We start from the raw sequence: 15,911 nt of genomic DNA, 5'->3' as shown, positions 1-15,911 counted from the left end.
ATGGACCTGTCCCTGTCCCCGGCATGGGGCTGTGGGGAGCGCTGTGCCTGGGTGCTCCCAGCAGTGCCCACCACAGTGGCAGCACCCACAGCCCCCCCAGATGCGGGAGCCACGTACTGCGTTGGGATGTTGGCGATGGTTGTCCGGCCAAAGTGGGTGGGATTGTGTCCTGCAGGGGAAGATGAGAAGTGGGAGGTTAAAGGAATCCAGTGCAGTGTGAACGTCCATGCTTGCAGGGTTAGTGGCTTTGGTCTTTGCTCCCTCCTTTTCCATCTCCCAGGTCCCCACCAAGCCCCCACTGCCCTGAAGCTCTCTGCCTCTTGTGTCCCTCTGTCCCACAGCTGATGGTGGGTTCCTGCTCACATGGGTGCTCCTGACAGAGAGATTCTTCTGCTGTCTGTCCCCGTGGCACAGTTCTCGCCCCAAGGCTGGGGAAGCTTGCACCACACTCCTGAGCCATTCCACAGCTGGGGAAGTACTTACCCAGGAGGTCCCCTGAGAAGTTGACGGGCAAGATGACAGCTACAGAGAGAACGCAGACCAGCATCAGCAGGACCAGGAGGTGCCGCTGGAAGGAGAGGTAGGTGGTGGCGTCGATCCCACACTTGCTCTGAATTTCCTCATCCCTGGAGGAGAGGCAGGTGGGGGTGAGCACTGGTGGTGCCTCCCCACCACCTCCCGCCCTGGGGACACTGGCTGCTCCAGCCTCACACAGCCCACACCAACTCATGGCATCCTGCCTGTGGCATGTGGGCTTTGGGCTCAGAGGGAATGAGGGACACAAGCAGCCCTCAGGTTGCCATCCCATTACAGGACCGGCTCCTACCAGAAGAGGTTGAAGCCCTTTTCTTTGGGACAGGATCCCAGAGCCAGGAGGAAACGCAGAGGTGAGCCCTCTGCTCTCTCTCCAGGGGGGATGTTTGAAGGGAGTTCTCCTCCGCCACTGGTCCCAGCAGCTCCAGGTGATGGGCCACCACCTGTGGGCACTGTCCCCAGGGGTGGGTAGTGGTGGAGCATGGCTGTGATGCTGAGGACACACACTTACTTCATCTGGTAGATAGAAATGAGCCAGGAGCAGAATCCCTGGAAGGGAAAAGAGTTGGGATGAGCCAGGGGTGACCACTTCCCCAGCATGGAGCCAGGGCACTGGGGACACATGCAGAGGTAGTGAGGTGCTTGGGGCTGGCAGTGCTGAGCAAATGAAGGCAGTGCCCAAGGCAGCCCAGCGATGCTCAGCCCAGTGGCTTGTCTGCAGCAGTGGCAAAGGCCTTGGGAGGAGTGAGAAATATGGGGCCTGTCTGTAACACAGGCTCCTGGCTTCCAGCAGCTCCCTTCTCTGCCCCTTCCCTGACAGTCCCTAACATACAATGTGCTTTTTTTGACCACTACCGAGCACTGAGCTGGCACTGCCATAGAGCGATATAGGACAACGTAAGATCTTGTGTAATAGCTCAATCCCTGTCAACGCATATGCAATATAAGGGTTTTTGTCCCCTACACACTATTTTATGTTTTACTGACACTGGAGTTCATGCAAGTTCAAGGTCCCGCTGCAGTCCTCCCAGTCATGGCTGTGCTGAATAACACTCAGCCATCTGGCCTCTTCATCCCCTTCCAGAGCGTTTATGCTGACCTTGGGTGGGAAGGACCCCAGGCAACACCCTGTGGGATTTCCTTACCCTCTGGCAGCTTCTTCCTCCTCTCCATCCCCTGGCTTTAGCCATGCCAGGACCTTCCCTCCTACCCCACAGCACAGATCACAGTCTGATCAACCACAGCAGGTTTTGGAGGTGCAAGCATCCCCGTGCCCCTGGCAGCTCTGCAGGGGCCAGACACCCCCTTAGCACAGCCGGGTTGACTCCCCTCCTCTGCTACGGGCGTCTGCTCTGGAGAACGATGTCTAGGAGGTTGTCCATGCAGACCCCAAGCTCCCTGGGTTGTAATTTCTTGGGCTTTCCAGAAACCCTCCTGAAAAAACAGCATTTGTCAGCTGATTCCCAGCTCTCCAGGATCTCCACGTGCAGGAGAGAGGTTGTACACGGCAGTCAATAGCTTGGCTATTTGTGTCAGGGTGAGTGAGAAGTCCTGTGCCTGGTCCTGTGAATTTGTGACGGTAACAGGAATTTGTCAGGCTGCTTTGATTGCAACCTCATCCTCCAACCCTGCTGCTGGTGGGATGCTCCAGTGCCTCCCCATGGAGGGCTCCCAGGCAGCAATCTGGTCAAGCACTGAATACAGGCACCAAAACTTTATTTAGCTCTCCTGTCACATTCTCGCCTTCTCCAACAAGCGTTTTCTATCTTCAACATCTATCAGCACTACAATCCCTCTGGCATATTTCCTGTTCCTGATGTGTGAAGAAAAATCCAGTATTTGCTTTCACGCTCTCTACAAATTTCTCCTCAAAACCACTCTTTTTCCCTCCTTAGTGTATTTTACATCTAACCTGGCAAGTTTAGATTTTCCTCATTTGGCAACAGCTTGACTTTTTTAAAAGGATATCTTCTTACTTCTAATAATCTCCCTTAATCTGCTCTTTAGCCATGCTGGCTTTCCCTGTGGTCTTTCTCACTTATTTTTTGATGAGCAATATACATTTGCCCAGAGCATCCGGTACCAAGCCTTTAAACAGCCCTCCTGCCACCTGCAAGGATTTTTCTTCTTTACTTTTCCTGCCTAGTTTTTTTTTAATAAGTCATGTCATTTATTCATAGTCACACCAGTGACTGATTTTTGAGCTTTTGCTGCCAAAAAAGAGAAGGAAACAGTCAGCAAAATGTGTCTGTCTCTGCTTGTTTCCAGAAAAGCCTGGTTTCTGCCTGGTGTGGTAGAGAGAAACAAAAGATGACTTTGAAGCACCCGCAGCCCACCACACCGGCAGAGGTGGAGGTATGATCCAGGGGACTCTGTCCTGCCAGGACCAGAAAGGTCCCCGCGGGTGCACAGCGAGGCTCTGGCCATGCATCCAACTAGGTCCCCACAGCCAGCAGGGATGGCCATGCAGCTGGGAGATGCTTGTCCTGGCAGGAGCATCCTCTCCAAGCTGTCGTTCAAGGCAGATGCCTCAAAACAAGCCAGGACAAAGAAACCCTCCAGCTTTCCCAGGAATACCCGGCTGCTAAAGGGTGTTAAGCAGGAAACCCTGTGCTGGAGGGTTTAATTTCTCCCATTTAACTTCTGACCTGGGTTTCTGGTGAAGAGCAGGGGAGGCTGAGCCAGGAGGAGCGCAGTCTGGGGCTCCCACTGCCACGGCTGCTGGTACTCACCACGTCCTTGTTATCAGCATCTAGGGGGCTGCTCTCCGACGGGGACTTCTCCTTCTCACTCTGCTCTCCATAGAAAAGCGACGTCAAACTTTGCAGTGAGGGGAGGAGCAGAAGGGTGAGGTGGGAAAGAAACAGCAAGCGGGAGAGGATGAGCACCCTCAGAGAAGCTTCTCCTAGGAGAGCAGCCTGGAAAATGCCTCCCACCTCCCTGCATCCTGCTGGACCAGCAACTACTTCTGAGCTCGGGGCAGGAGTTGCATCTTGCTGCCTCTGTGCTAAATCCCCACAGCTTCTCTGTGGTCCTGGCCCATGTTGGGGTGGCTCATGGACAATTCGCCTTAGCTCCAGGACAAGGGACAGCTGAACCAGATTTTTTCCATTTCACTGGTTTCAGCCCTCTCAAATGATATTACAGTAAAAAGGAACATAATCAGGCTTGGATTTTAAGTACTGATTGCACCTTTGCTCTTCCTGGTGAAGGGAAACATTGCCTGTCCATTGCCAGACTCTGCTCCAGAGCCCGAGGTCAAGAGGAGCTGGAGAGGGGAGAAGGCAGAAGGCGGCCTTTTACAGAGTTTGCTCCTGCAGGCTGCCCAGCCTTGCAGAGACCCCTCCTGTGTGCACCCACCTGCATAAAAAAAGATGCTTTGCTGCCTGGGGCAAGACGTGCTTTGGCAGGTAGGCAACTGCAGGCAGCACAGCCCACCTGAAAATGTGGTCTGGGCTCTACTTTCATGAGGACACCGGTATTGTTTGCGCAATTCTGCACCTAGCCCAAAGGATGGGCCAGGCAACATGGGGTACAGTGACATGAGGTACAGTGTTATTGCTGCATATCTCCCTCTGCCTCCTCTGCCAGACAGCCCTGCTCATCCAGAGAGAGCAGCAGGGGGAGAGGCAGCAGCTCAGCCACCACTCAAAAGCAGCTCTTGGGCCTCTGTCCTTCCCAGGACATGCCCTCCCTGGCACTGACAGCACTGTCAATAGGTGGTACCTGCAAGAGGGAATCAAAGCTGGCCTGGGCTTTCCCTCAACCTGCAGCAGACAGTGTCTGTGCCTCCATAGGCAAGGGCAGTCACGCCATTCCCAGCGGGAAGGAGGGACAGGAACACCTGCTGAGCTTCTCTGTGGGCCACCCCGCAGTGCCAGCCCTCCTTTCAGCCCTCTTGGAGAGGCTGGAGCTATCACCCGCAGTGGCCTTCCATCCTCCTTACCTATCATTGTCCATCAGCAGCGCCAGGCGCCCATAATCCCAAGCCGCTTTCCGAAGGCAGGAGAAGACCAGGAGGAGAAGCTGGAAGAAGAGGGAAGAGGAGAGGTGAAGGGTTTTGCTGTAGAGTCTCGCCCTGTGGGATCTCCTCATGTCCCTCCTTTCTGTTTTCTCACTCATGAGCCCAAGCTCGTGCAAAACTCTTGCCTCAAGCCAAACTGCTCCTGCTCCGTGATCTCACCACTGCTGCCCACATGTCACCTGCTGCCCTTGGTCCCACCAAAGCTCTTGGTCCCCTGCACTCACCCCTGTTCCCCCAATCAGCCAGGTGCATGGGCACACAGACTGCACTCACGTGTGGCTGTCAGTACACCCATAACACACACACACACACACACACACACACACACACAGTGCTCACAGCCAGACTCTGACACCACAGCCAGGGGCTGCAGTGCCCATAGACATGGCACCCTCCTGGTCTGCTCACCAGCCAGAGGATGAAGTTGATGGCGAGCACAGTGGGCACGCCGCCGAACGGCAGCCCTTCCAGGACTGTGCTGTGGGAGCGGGCGCTGAAGCATTGCTCCTCTGTGCTGTTCACCAGGGCATCCAGGAAGCTGAGCACATCCAGCGAGGTGGGGCCAGCACCATCAGGCGCTGGCTCCACCGAGTACACGCTCTCCATTGGTGTCGTCGTGGTGCCTCACCCTGCAACACAGGGGCAGGGGTGTGGATGGAGAAGTCTCTGCTTGAAAAGGGTCCGTGGCTCTTCCAGGTCCTCCAGCGAGGTCTGAGAAGCTCACTAGGGGCAGGGAGGGGAGAGTACTGGCTGGTGATCTTGGAGCTTCTTCAGTACTAGTCTCTCCCAGGGAGGGGGTGTGGGACACAGGGCAGGGGGTGTTGCTGAATAAATCTCACAGCTGTCTCATAGCTGTTCCCCACCCCATTAAACCCCATGCTATGTTTCCATCATACCTGGCACAGGTTTCTCACCACCTCTGCCCCTCAGTCCTGGAAGCTGCGTCGTGTCATGGCCACCCTGGTGCAGTCAGCAGGCAGGAATGGGGAGCCAAAGCATTTGCTTGAGTTTCTGAGAATAAGAGCAATGATGGTGTTAACAACTGGGCTGCTGGGGATGTGCTTGCTTTGTTCCCCACAGCCAGATATCTACTGCATGTGGAACATCCCTTAAGCCCTCACTTCTCCAGCATCACAATCTGTGTGACTCAGGAGTCATGGGACCTTCCTTCTGTCTTTCCATCAGATCATAATTGCTCCTTCCAAGGTATCTTGATGTCTTCAGAAGAATCAGCTTCTCAAAACCCTAAATACCATATTTCCCCCCACCTCCCCAGGAGCTGATACCGCAGGCTACAGTCCTCACTGGTAGGAAACACTTAAAGGCCATTAATGGCCAAGACCATTGCTTGTTTCCAAAACCTTTTCTTCTGCCAATCTTTAGGTAGGAGAGGATCCTCTCCAAACCTGCAGTGCCTGGGACCCCTGGGAATAAGCATCCTACAGCAGCTAGCATGGCTGTTACTCATGGGGATGCCACAGACCTGTGTGCCAAGACGGTGCTGAATGGCCACTGCACTCACCAGAAGGACAGGAGGAGAGGGAACCAGCACAGCAAACACTAAAAAAACCAGGGTGGGGACAAAAGGGCCAGAGTGTCTTCTCATGTGCCTGCCATGTCTCCATGCCTTGGAGCCCCCACCGGTACTTTTAGCCAGCTGCTCCTGGTGCCTGGAGGACCGCTATGACTGTGGTGAGACCAACCACATCGCCAGGGTAATATGCATGCTGGGACAGTGGGGGGTCTTCAGAGTGCTCTCATGACGGTCCATTAATAGGTTGTTGGGGGTTTTCAAAATGGCAGCTAAGCTGGATCCCTAATGTCTCTTCCAAAAAGACCTTGAGTTAGGATGTCTAGTACTTTTTAGGTAGATAAACCCAAAGGGCTGAAGACCCTGCTTAAGGGAAGACTGAGGTTACCAGTGTGGGGGCGAACAACTAGACAAAGAAGCATTGTCTTTGGAGGCCTTGAGCAACAAAATATAATTTTGAAGTTGGCCTGGTCCTGAGCAAGGGCTTTTATCAGATGACCTCCAAGGGAGCCCTTTCAACCACAGCTATTTACACCTCCATTCTCGGGGACTTGTGCTCCTGACAAGCCCATCTTCTGGCCTGCCTGAATTTTATAAGGAGTTACATGAGTGCCTTACCCTGCAGACATGCTAAGCACAGTATATTGTGACCAGTATATTGTGGCCAGTGCAAAGGCCACATGAAACTTTAGTGTGCTTATTAACATGTGCTCCGGTGAGCTTAGTATTCAGGCCATGGGCATTCAGTCCTACTCTTCCTTTTTATCTATATTCCAGCCACAACTGAGACCCTGCTGCAGCCCCTGCAGTCACCCAGCAACAGCTGATTCTTGCTGCATCCCCTGGACAGGATGGAGGAAGAGCAGGAGCCATGGTCCGATTAAGCAATGGAGGAGGATGAAAACAAAGACAGCCAGCATCTCCAGGGACCTGGAGATGCAAGTGTTTATGGTGTTTTTTTCTCACCAAGACCAAAGAGGATCAACTCTTCTTCAACACCAAAGGAAATCTGATTGAGAGGTCCTTGGGGAGCACAGACAGAGCACGCACAAAATGCCTTGTCTTAGAAAGGGGATCTTCCTGAGCTCTACACAGATTTGCTTTTGTTGGGAAACATTTACTTCTGCTGTGTCAGTGTGACAGATGGGAGACTACAGTAGCACGTGGTTTTATGTGCACTGCTGTAGCCTCAGCCTCTCTCTCTCTTAGACCACACAGCTTCCTGCTTGAGACGATTAGTCCTGTCCTAAAGCTCCTGAGGGGCCCAGACAACCCCATGGCTGAGCACAGTGGGTAGGATGGGGATGCTGGGGCAGGAGCTGACACAGGTTACACGCCTGAGACACTGACTCTCTTTGACTTCTTCGTCCAGGGAAAGGAAAGACTTAGGAAGAGGGAGGTTTTCAAACACAGAGTTGATTAAAAAAAAAAAAAACAAACGGCTCTGACAGCCTGACAAATGCAATCAGGTGGTCACCAGGGATTCCCAAGGGACTCTTAACCCAAGCTCTCAAGAGGGTTGAAGAACTTAAGAACTACTCTTGGTGCCTGCAGTTTCCAAATTAAACACAGAGAGACAGTGGCTTGATATTTTTTTCATCTCTGAAGCATAAACTCCAGCCCTGCAAAAAATCTCCACTGGAAGCTTGGACCAAATCATCCACTGGGATGCTTGGACCAAGGCTATAAGCCCAGCAGAGCCTGAGGCTCATCCCACTCCAGGGTTAGGCTGGCATCTGGCTACCTGCAGAGATGCCTTGAAGGGACATCAGAAGCCACTGAACTACAGGTATCAAGATCCCCAGGACACGCAGACCCATGGTAGTCCCTCTTACTGTGCATATGGTGCAGTGTCACCTGGGGCATGGGCTTCAGTGACTGCTACAAATCTGCCCATCCTGCCTACAGCATCTTCAGTTCTCCTCGGAGGTCCCTATACGTATTGATCTGGCCAGTCCATGGTGTCTGGAGACATCATAGCCCAAGCTGGGACAGCTGACCATTAGTGTGGCTCCCAAAAGAACTGCCATGTCACTTGAGATATGCTGATACTGCTCCAAAGGGCATCCCAGTAGACTTGGGGCTGAATCACTATCCCTGCAGCCAGATGTGAAGTGAGGGATGGGCTGGCAAAGCCTCCCTGTAGTGCCCTCAGTCGTGGCCTGATCCCCAGCCAGGGTTGGGAGTGCCGTACTTCGAGGCCAGCTTGGCCCCATTGGGTTAACAACCCCTGAAAAGGGAACTACAACAAGGGGAGACCTGTGGGAAATGAGTGAGTCACTCTGGCAAGCAGCAGCTGTTTGCCCTGGCCGCCTGCCTCCTGCTTGCCGTCAGGCGCCTGTGAAACCACCTGGGCCACTGGGACCTCTGGCCAGGGTCAGCCCTTTCCTACGGAGATGCTCTCAATCTGTTCTCCCCATGTGCACGTCTCCCTCCCTCCCTCCCCTCCTCCTGTAAGCAGCAGAGCCATCGCCATCTGGCATTTTCAGCTGCTAAATAATTCATCACCTTTTTGTTAACAAGGAGAGTGTGCCTCTGACCGAGGGAGATGTTGGACCTTCAGCAAATAAACAAGGAGACTCTTAGCAACCTCCGAGTCCCTTCTTCACCACCACACTCCACTACCTGGTGGTAATATCCTGCAGCTTGTTTCTAGGCACATTCTTCACACTTGTAGGAGGAACATCCTGCTGGAGGATGGCAGGGTGAGGGGGATTTTCACAGGGATCGGTACAGGTTGTCTTTCCCTATCAAGTCCTTGTTGCTGCCCCCTTCCCCCAGTAGCAGATATTTTGCTCCTGGTGGCCAAAAGCAATGGATTCCTCCTGGAGATGGTGCTAGTATCTCCTGCTACCCACAAGCCTGCCAAACGCCAGCCTTCACCCACCCAGCCCAACCGGTTCCTGTCTCTTCACCCAGCATTGCTGTTTCAATGCCAGAGTGTTACTGCACAGAGTAATTTCAGGAGCAGAAGACACCTGAAGCCACTGGTCCAGCTCTGTCCCCTCTCTGAGGCACCTCCAATTCCGTTGCCCAAAGGAGCCATCATAACATGCTCGGGTCTGTAACACAGCCCTTGCAGTGTATCACAACTCCTCTGAAGATGATCTCAAGCTCATTCTCCTGCCTTTTCCCTGGTCCCTTCACCCCCAGATACCCATGGAAATCCACCTCCAAATACCCAAACCAGTACTTCTCTAGACCGTTTGTTCCAGCTAATCTCACCTTTTATGGTGCTACTCTTAGAAAAGCTTATGCAAATTATATAGCTGCAGCGTTACCATTAAAATAACCGTTGGGAACAACCAGCTAAAAGTAAATCATGTAAATGTTCTTGGAACAGCACATGCAGCAGAAACTGTGAGAGAAGATTTGTGCTCACGCGCACCAGGAACAGCTTGAACTCAGACCTGTAGGACATGTTCAACCTCCCTCCAACTGGAGGAGATACCTTACTTGGTATACAGAGTGAGAGATCACATGGACACTGTAGGTCAGGCTTAAAAGTTGCTGTTAAAACACCTAAGCTAAATTTTCACACCAGACATATGAGATAATTCAGCATTTTGCAATACTCCAGCGACAGCACTCTGTGATCGTATCTTAAAGGTCCAAACAAACCCCATAGCATTGCCAGATCAGTTCCCGTTCCCAGGTATGCCACTGCCATTGTGCTTTTCCTGATCTTTAAGGGCCAGAGGAGGAAATATTGTTGTGAGTAACAGAGCTGTGTGAGTACCTTCACTTCCAAAAAGTGTTGGGAGAGCTTCCTGTTAGCTGTGTATGAGGCAGTGCCTCCACATGCCCACCACAGGTGTCCCTCAGAGCAGCCACTGTCCTGAAGGAGCGACAACAACAGGCAAGTCAAGAAACACAGGAGTGGACAGGGTTGCAACTGGGAAAATGAAACAATAACAGAGGCAGAAATCACAATATATGGTCTACCCAATTTAGGTCTTACTTAGAGGAAAGATGCTAAAATAGGGTCAGAAAACATGTAGGCAATAGAGAAAGGCAATCCTTCTTTCACTTCTTTGCGATGGCTGTGAATGGACAGCGAATGTATGAGATTTATCACTGAAAGTGATTTGCTGGATAATTTCTATGAGGCATTTCCAGTGTGTAAGGTTTGTCTTGAATATTCAGTGCCCTGTTTGTTTTGTTGATTCACCAGCATATGCTTCTTCTCTCCGGTTGGGTGGGCACTAATCCAGAGAATCAGATTTCCAATTAAAAATAAGGCATGTCTTTTATGCGAATGCAATTTTTCAAAATTTATCTTTCCCTTGAAGCACCCTGCCAGCAAACTCATTTGCTAGGGGATTCACGGACAGCTGGAGTAGCAAAACACCAAAACAAAGCCTTGGGAGCACTCAGATGACTAAGCTGGGCTTCTCGGCATGCCTGCGCTCACCCAGTCTCAGCATCCCACTCCAGCAGGGAGGGCATTACTCACTTCGGCTGGCAGGTGGGCAGCCTGGGCACAGGGCTGCTGATGGAGCTGTCTGTGGCCACGCAAAGCCAGCAGAAAAGCCAAGCTGAGGAGTCAGACCATGTCTCCTAGAAAGCAAGCGTCCCTGCTACCTGACTGCCTCTGTGTCCTTCTTCCTTTGCAAGGAGATATGGCCAGGCTGCAGAAGTGGAAAACGAGGACCACCATAACGGGAAGATCAGGTTCGTGCCCTGGTGTGCCCAGGACTGCGCAGGGAGGCAAACCTCTGGCATCCCACCATGAGGGACTGCAGTGACTGACCTTGCGGGACTGCAGTGAGGGAGAGGCCAGGAAACCCAAGCCACTGCCACTGACTCAGCACACCTAATGAATGACCTTGGGCTGGGAAAAGGCTCATCAACACCCTGTGCTGAGCTCAGCGCGCACCCAGGCAGAGGCAGTTTTGCCACCAAAGGGCATGGTGACCTCTCTGTCCCTGTAGCTTGGTGCGTGGGAGAACAGGTGCACCACAGGCCACATCCATTCCTGAGGGGGATGAGCACAGAGGGGATGGGACCACAGACACAGCCCTCCAAAACCCCACAGGGGTCCAAGGCATTCCTCCCTGGGTCTCCCTTTGCCCTTTCCTCTTACAGTCATGTCCTCCAGGTTGAAAAAGCAAAGAGAGGATCAGGTCGCTGGTGGCCTGTGGGGCAAGTGGGAATGGGGCAGCAGCATTCCTGGGCAGGGCTCTTTGCACCACCTTCAGCATCTTCAGGGCAGGCTCACACACAGACCCATGGAGAGTGGAGCCAGATCCCGCCAGGGAGCCAAGGCGCTGGATGCAGAGAGATTGGCAGCACAAACACTGACACTGCTGTGAATGCTATGCTTACATCCTGCTAAGGCCACGGCATAGACAACCCACCAGCAGCTGCCTCACATGGGACATACACCAGCCCATGCCATTAGGCTGCTGGAAATCAGACGCATCTTCCAAACAAGGAGAACCACACCACGAGTGGCAACGTGGCAGGTGGGCCATGGAGGCTCGGGTCAGTAAGGTTTGGAGGCAAAGGACCACTCTGCAGCAACTGATGACTTGTAACAGGTGTAAAACACCTGCTCAAAGATGAGTTTTGTCATTGCCAATGAAGATATGATTACCCAGAGAGGTCAGAAAGACTTGGCAGCCAGTGTTCCTTGTCCCCATATCACCCACAAGTGACTACACGTGGCAGGGTGCTTATGACAATAGTGGGTATGAGTGTGGGAGCCAGTGAGATCAGTAAGAAAATGAGTGTGAGCATGTGGCTGAGTAAAATAAATCTGCTTAAGGATGGTGTAAATAAACCTCACCTTACTCACCCATAAGCTCTCCCACCGAGGGGCATGAATGCCCCCCAGGCTCACTGACAACTAGGGCAGGATGGTGTCAGGGAGCGGCTGGCCCATGAGCCCACCCAGGCCCTGGGGATGCAAACCCCATGGTAAGACCCTTCCCTTCGGTGGTGAGCCCGCCTTCGGCACCACTGCTCCCATTCCCAATGCTTTGTCTGTGTCCCTGGCCCTCTGGGAGCTTCCCACAGAAAGGGATGGCACAGAGGCACAGGAACCCACTGCGAGGGACCACATGGGCAGCAGGATGAGGGAAGAGGTGTCTGTTCCTGGGACAGAAAATGTGTGTCCTCCCCACTCTTCACCGACCACTCCCAACCTGCCCCGCCAACACTGACCATCTAAACAATGTAACGCACCAGGAGGGCAAGACTGTGGCCCCATTTTAGGGAGCCAAGCAAGTTTTTCTGCTCTCAGGAGTGGCAGGTTGCCACCACTTTCAGGAAACCCTGTGCAAGGTCATGCTGCCCCAGGGACTCACCAGAAACCAATACAGCATTTGAGAGCAAAACTCTCCCCTGCCATGTCCCCCTGTAGTCACCCCCAGCTCCCTGCCCTCCCCTTCTTCCCCAGCATCACCATGCAGACCCGGGGTGGCCACATTTTGGCACTGGGACAGACTAAGCTCCATGTATGAGGTTTTTGAACAAGAAGGCATCCCAGCCCCCAGTCTCCAGCTGGGCTCTCTGCAGGACCACGTTTGGGGCCTTCCTCTACAGTATGGCAGCCACCTGCATGAGCCACTTCTCTCGGAGAGATGCTGTGGACCAAGCAGGGCAGCACTGACTTGCTGCAGTGCTCCTTGGTGCAAGAATAAAGCTAAACCCCAGGTAACCAAGAACAAACAGTGCTTACGGTGAGATCTACAGCTGGAGAGGTTTGTTTGGGCCGGCACCTGGGAGAGGCCGTGCACAGAGCAGCTCTTCTCCAGCACCTCCTACACACATGTGCAAGCCAGTGGCTGCTGGAGCCAGCTCACAGCGACTGGGAAGGAAGAACCGGAGTGGAGTTTATTTGTTCCACCCCCAGCCCTTTTCACCACATTTGACTAAGCTACCACTGCAGGCTGTCTCTAACCCGTGTTTGGTTTATATTTCAATATCCTGCTGTGCACACAGCACGTTTAGCCCCTCACACTGCACTTTGTGTGTGCAAAGCACCGAGCAAACATAAGCTCATTGGGCTGCAAGCTCCCCAGGGCAGAGGCCCGTCGCTCATTCTGCGTTGTGTGCCCTCGTCCTCTGATAATGTTTAAATCAACGCTCTTCAGCACAAAGGATTACACAGGCCAGGCCCAGCCCAAGCGCAGCACAGGGAGCTGCCGGGCTGCTGGTGGGCTTTGGCTGAGAGCAGAGAGCCAGGAAAGGGAGCTTATAATAAAGATGGGGACAGACTCTTTAATAGAGCCTGTAGTGACAGGACAACGGGTAATGGTTTTAAACTAAAAGAGGGTAGATTCAGACTAGATATAAGAAAGAAATATTTTATGATGAGGGTGGTAAAACACTGGAACAGGCTGCCCAGAAAGATGGTAGATGCCCCATCCCTGGAAACATCCAAGATCAGGCTGGACGGGGCTCTGAGCAACCTGATCTAGTTGAAGATGTCCCTGCTCACTATAGGGGGGGGGGTGGACTAGATGACGTTAAAGGTCCCTTCCAACCCACACTTTTCTGTGATTCTATGAAAAAGCCGGGGCTGACTGTATGGAATGGAGACCCACGTTGCTTAGAAGTGGGAAAGAGACAGGGAGTCATCCTGGGGCTCTCCGTTAACATACACACATGCACATGCATGTGCATTCAGGAAAACAGTATTTCAGGAAAACAGTAAAGACACCTCCTGGTACCACCAGGTCCCTGCTTCAAGCTGGGATTCTGAATGCTGCCTGCAGTCCCCAGAGCAACCCCTGCACTTGCAATTAATTAACAATGCGCGCAGATGAGGACAACTTCCAGCCCCTGCTGCCTGTGTGACTGAGGGCCACTGCAGCAGCCAGCGCTAGGGAAGGGCTTGAGCTTCACCGCAAAGGGTAGCACTGGGTTGCTTATCGCCTGCCAGCTCCAATACCATGGCATGCTGTGCCCACGCACAGCCAGCCTGGCAGCCCCAGCTCCCATTTGGCATCGAAGACCAAGGCAGGCACCCCTCAGCAAGGCTGCGTCAGTGGTGGGATGCCAGGCATTTACAGGCAGATTGCTTCTTCCTCCATCCAGGTAATCATGCTCAACCAGAGGGAGATTTTAAGGCCTCTGTGAAGGAAAATGCCACCTCTGCTGCAATAAACACACCCTTGTGGAAACATATATGGAAACCAGGAGCAGCTGCGCTGTGATCGGGAGCCAGCCTGAAGCTGTCACTGCAGGTCGTGGGCACCTTTCACAGTGCCACAAGGTGCAGGAGCACTGTGGTCCCTGGAGATGGGGGAAAAGGCAGCTCTTTCCTCCCTGTGTCCCTTCTGCTGTTTGGGGACCAGGGAGCTGTGGGAGGTGGAGAGGAGAGTGGGAGGTTTATCTGCTGCCATTTATAAAGCCAACTGCTGCAGAGAGACTGCCAGCCACAGGAGCAGCCAGCACAGCTACAGTCATCACCAGTGAGCGGAGGGAACCTCACCCCAGGGCAGAGGGAAGGAGAAGACTGGCAAGGAGAGGACTTGGGCTGTGCACGAGGGGGACGCAGACCAGGAAGCCCAATACCGCATTGCTTGGACCACGCAACTCCAGTGGCTTTGCACCCTGGTGTCCTGCCTGGCTGGGATGGCATGGTGCGCTTGGGGATGGCAGGGACCTCACTGCTGAGCTGGTGGAGAAAGTGCACAAATCCCCTGCACAGTTGCTCTCAGCTGCTGAGCTCCAGCCAGCCCTCCTCATGGCTGATGCCCGCAAGCCTGCTGTGTGATGGGGGCAAGAACGGCTGCATGACGGGCTAGCAGGGGTCTTGCACCCATGCTGCTGGGCCAAGCTCTGTTCCACTTCAGCCTGCTGCTGCCTGATAGGGATCTAGGGGCACCCTGCCCCCAAGCACCCTCATCCCACAGCCTCCCAGGGGCCAGTATAAGGTGGGCAGTGTCATGCTTGTCCCATTGATCCCCTTCTCAGGCCACCTATGCACTTCCCTCCACACTGGTCTAGGGAAGGCCTTGGCGCCCAGCTGCTCCCAGCCTCCCTCCCTTCGCTACTCCCCAGCTTCAAGCAGCCACAACGTCCCCTGCAGCTGATTCTGCTGCAGGAACAAAGAAACACTCCTGCCTTGCCCAGGTCCCCTCTCTGCAAGCACAAAAACTTCTTCCTGAGAGCAGTGGGTTACAGCACTATATATACACACATACATAAAATATGATTTTAGAGCATCTGCAGAGCTAGAACATTTATATTGCCTGTGCTTGATGCCAGGAGCAGAGTGAGGTTTGGGCTGTAGCAGGAGCCCAGGAGCACACCACTCTCCAATCCTGGCCCCGATGAGGCTTTCCTTCCACCTCTGCCCAGCTTCTGAGCAGATTTGGGTAACACCAGACGACCAGCATGAATCCCGCTGCCCTGGGAGTGTGGGAACTGGCAGCTCAGTGAAGGCTCCAGCACCAGCAGGTTGCACAAGTGGGGATGGCCCCGGCAGCCGCTGCACTAGCTGCATCCAGCCGTGTCAGAGGAATTAGCTCTCAGCATACTGGTTTGAATCAACAGTGCATCAAAGGGAAGGGGAAGCCTTTGATGGTGAACACAGGGGCCTGCAAAGGGAGAACAAGGACAGAAGGTGCTCCCCAAGGCCTGACTCAGTCACCTCCATCCTGGGATGCATCCATAGGGGACCCAACAAATCACCACCTATACCCTGGTGTGTACACAAATTTGGTCCTTGAAAAGGAGGAAGAGATGTAAACCTGGCTCATAGTTTCAACACCAGGTTGTGCTGCCTTTGCCTGGGCCATGGGCCAGCCACCTGCCCTCCCACCAAATCCTGCCCCCACAGGGCCAGCCTGTCGATGTTTTTTGCTT

At 53.4% G+C, this 15,911-nt stretch overlaps 1 protein-coding gene across 3 annotated transcripts in view; it reads right to left on the bottom strand.

Annotated features, from left to right (window-relative positions):
• The window catches only part of TMEM63C (transmembrane protein 63C), a 36,841-nt gene that overhangs the window by 8,675 nt on the left and 12,255 nt on the right, over window positions 1-15,911 (bottom strand). For all 3 annotated transcript variants that reach the window (XM_074824816.1, XM_074824814.1, XM_074824815.1), the window contains exons 2-8: window positions 5,455-5,569; window positions 4,967-5,187; window positions 4,481-4,560; window positions 3,267-3,354; window positions 1,046-1,083; window positions 484-626; window positions 118-169 (exon numbers count right to left, since the gene is read on the bottom strand). In XM_074824816.1, the coding sequence (XP_074680917.1) occupies window positions 118-169; window positions 484-626; window positions 1,046-1,083; window positions 3,267-3,354; window positions 4,481-4,560; window positions 4,967-5,164 (599 nt within the window). In that variant the 5' untranslated portion in view covers window positions 5,165-5,187; window positions 5,455-5,569. The remainder of the gene's footprint in view (window positions 1-117; window positions 170-483; window positions 627-1,045; window positions 1,084-3,266; window positions 3,355-4,480; window positions 4,561-4,966; window positions 5,188-5,454; window positions 5,570-15,911) is intronic.

This window comes from Strix aluco, chromosome 4 (assembly GCF_031877795.1).
Source record: "Strix aluco isolate bStrAlu1 chromosome 4, bStrAlu1.hap1, whole genome shotgun sequence".
NCBI lineage: Eukaryota > Metazoa > Chordata > Aves > Strigiformes > Strigidae > Strix > Strix aluco.
Note: the sequence above shows the minus strand (reverse complement) of the source record. Positions and strands in the feature narration are given on the sequence as shown.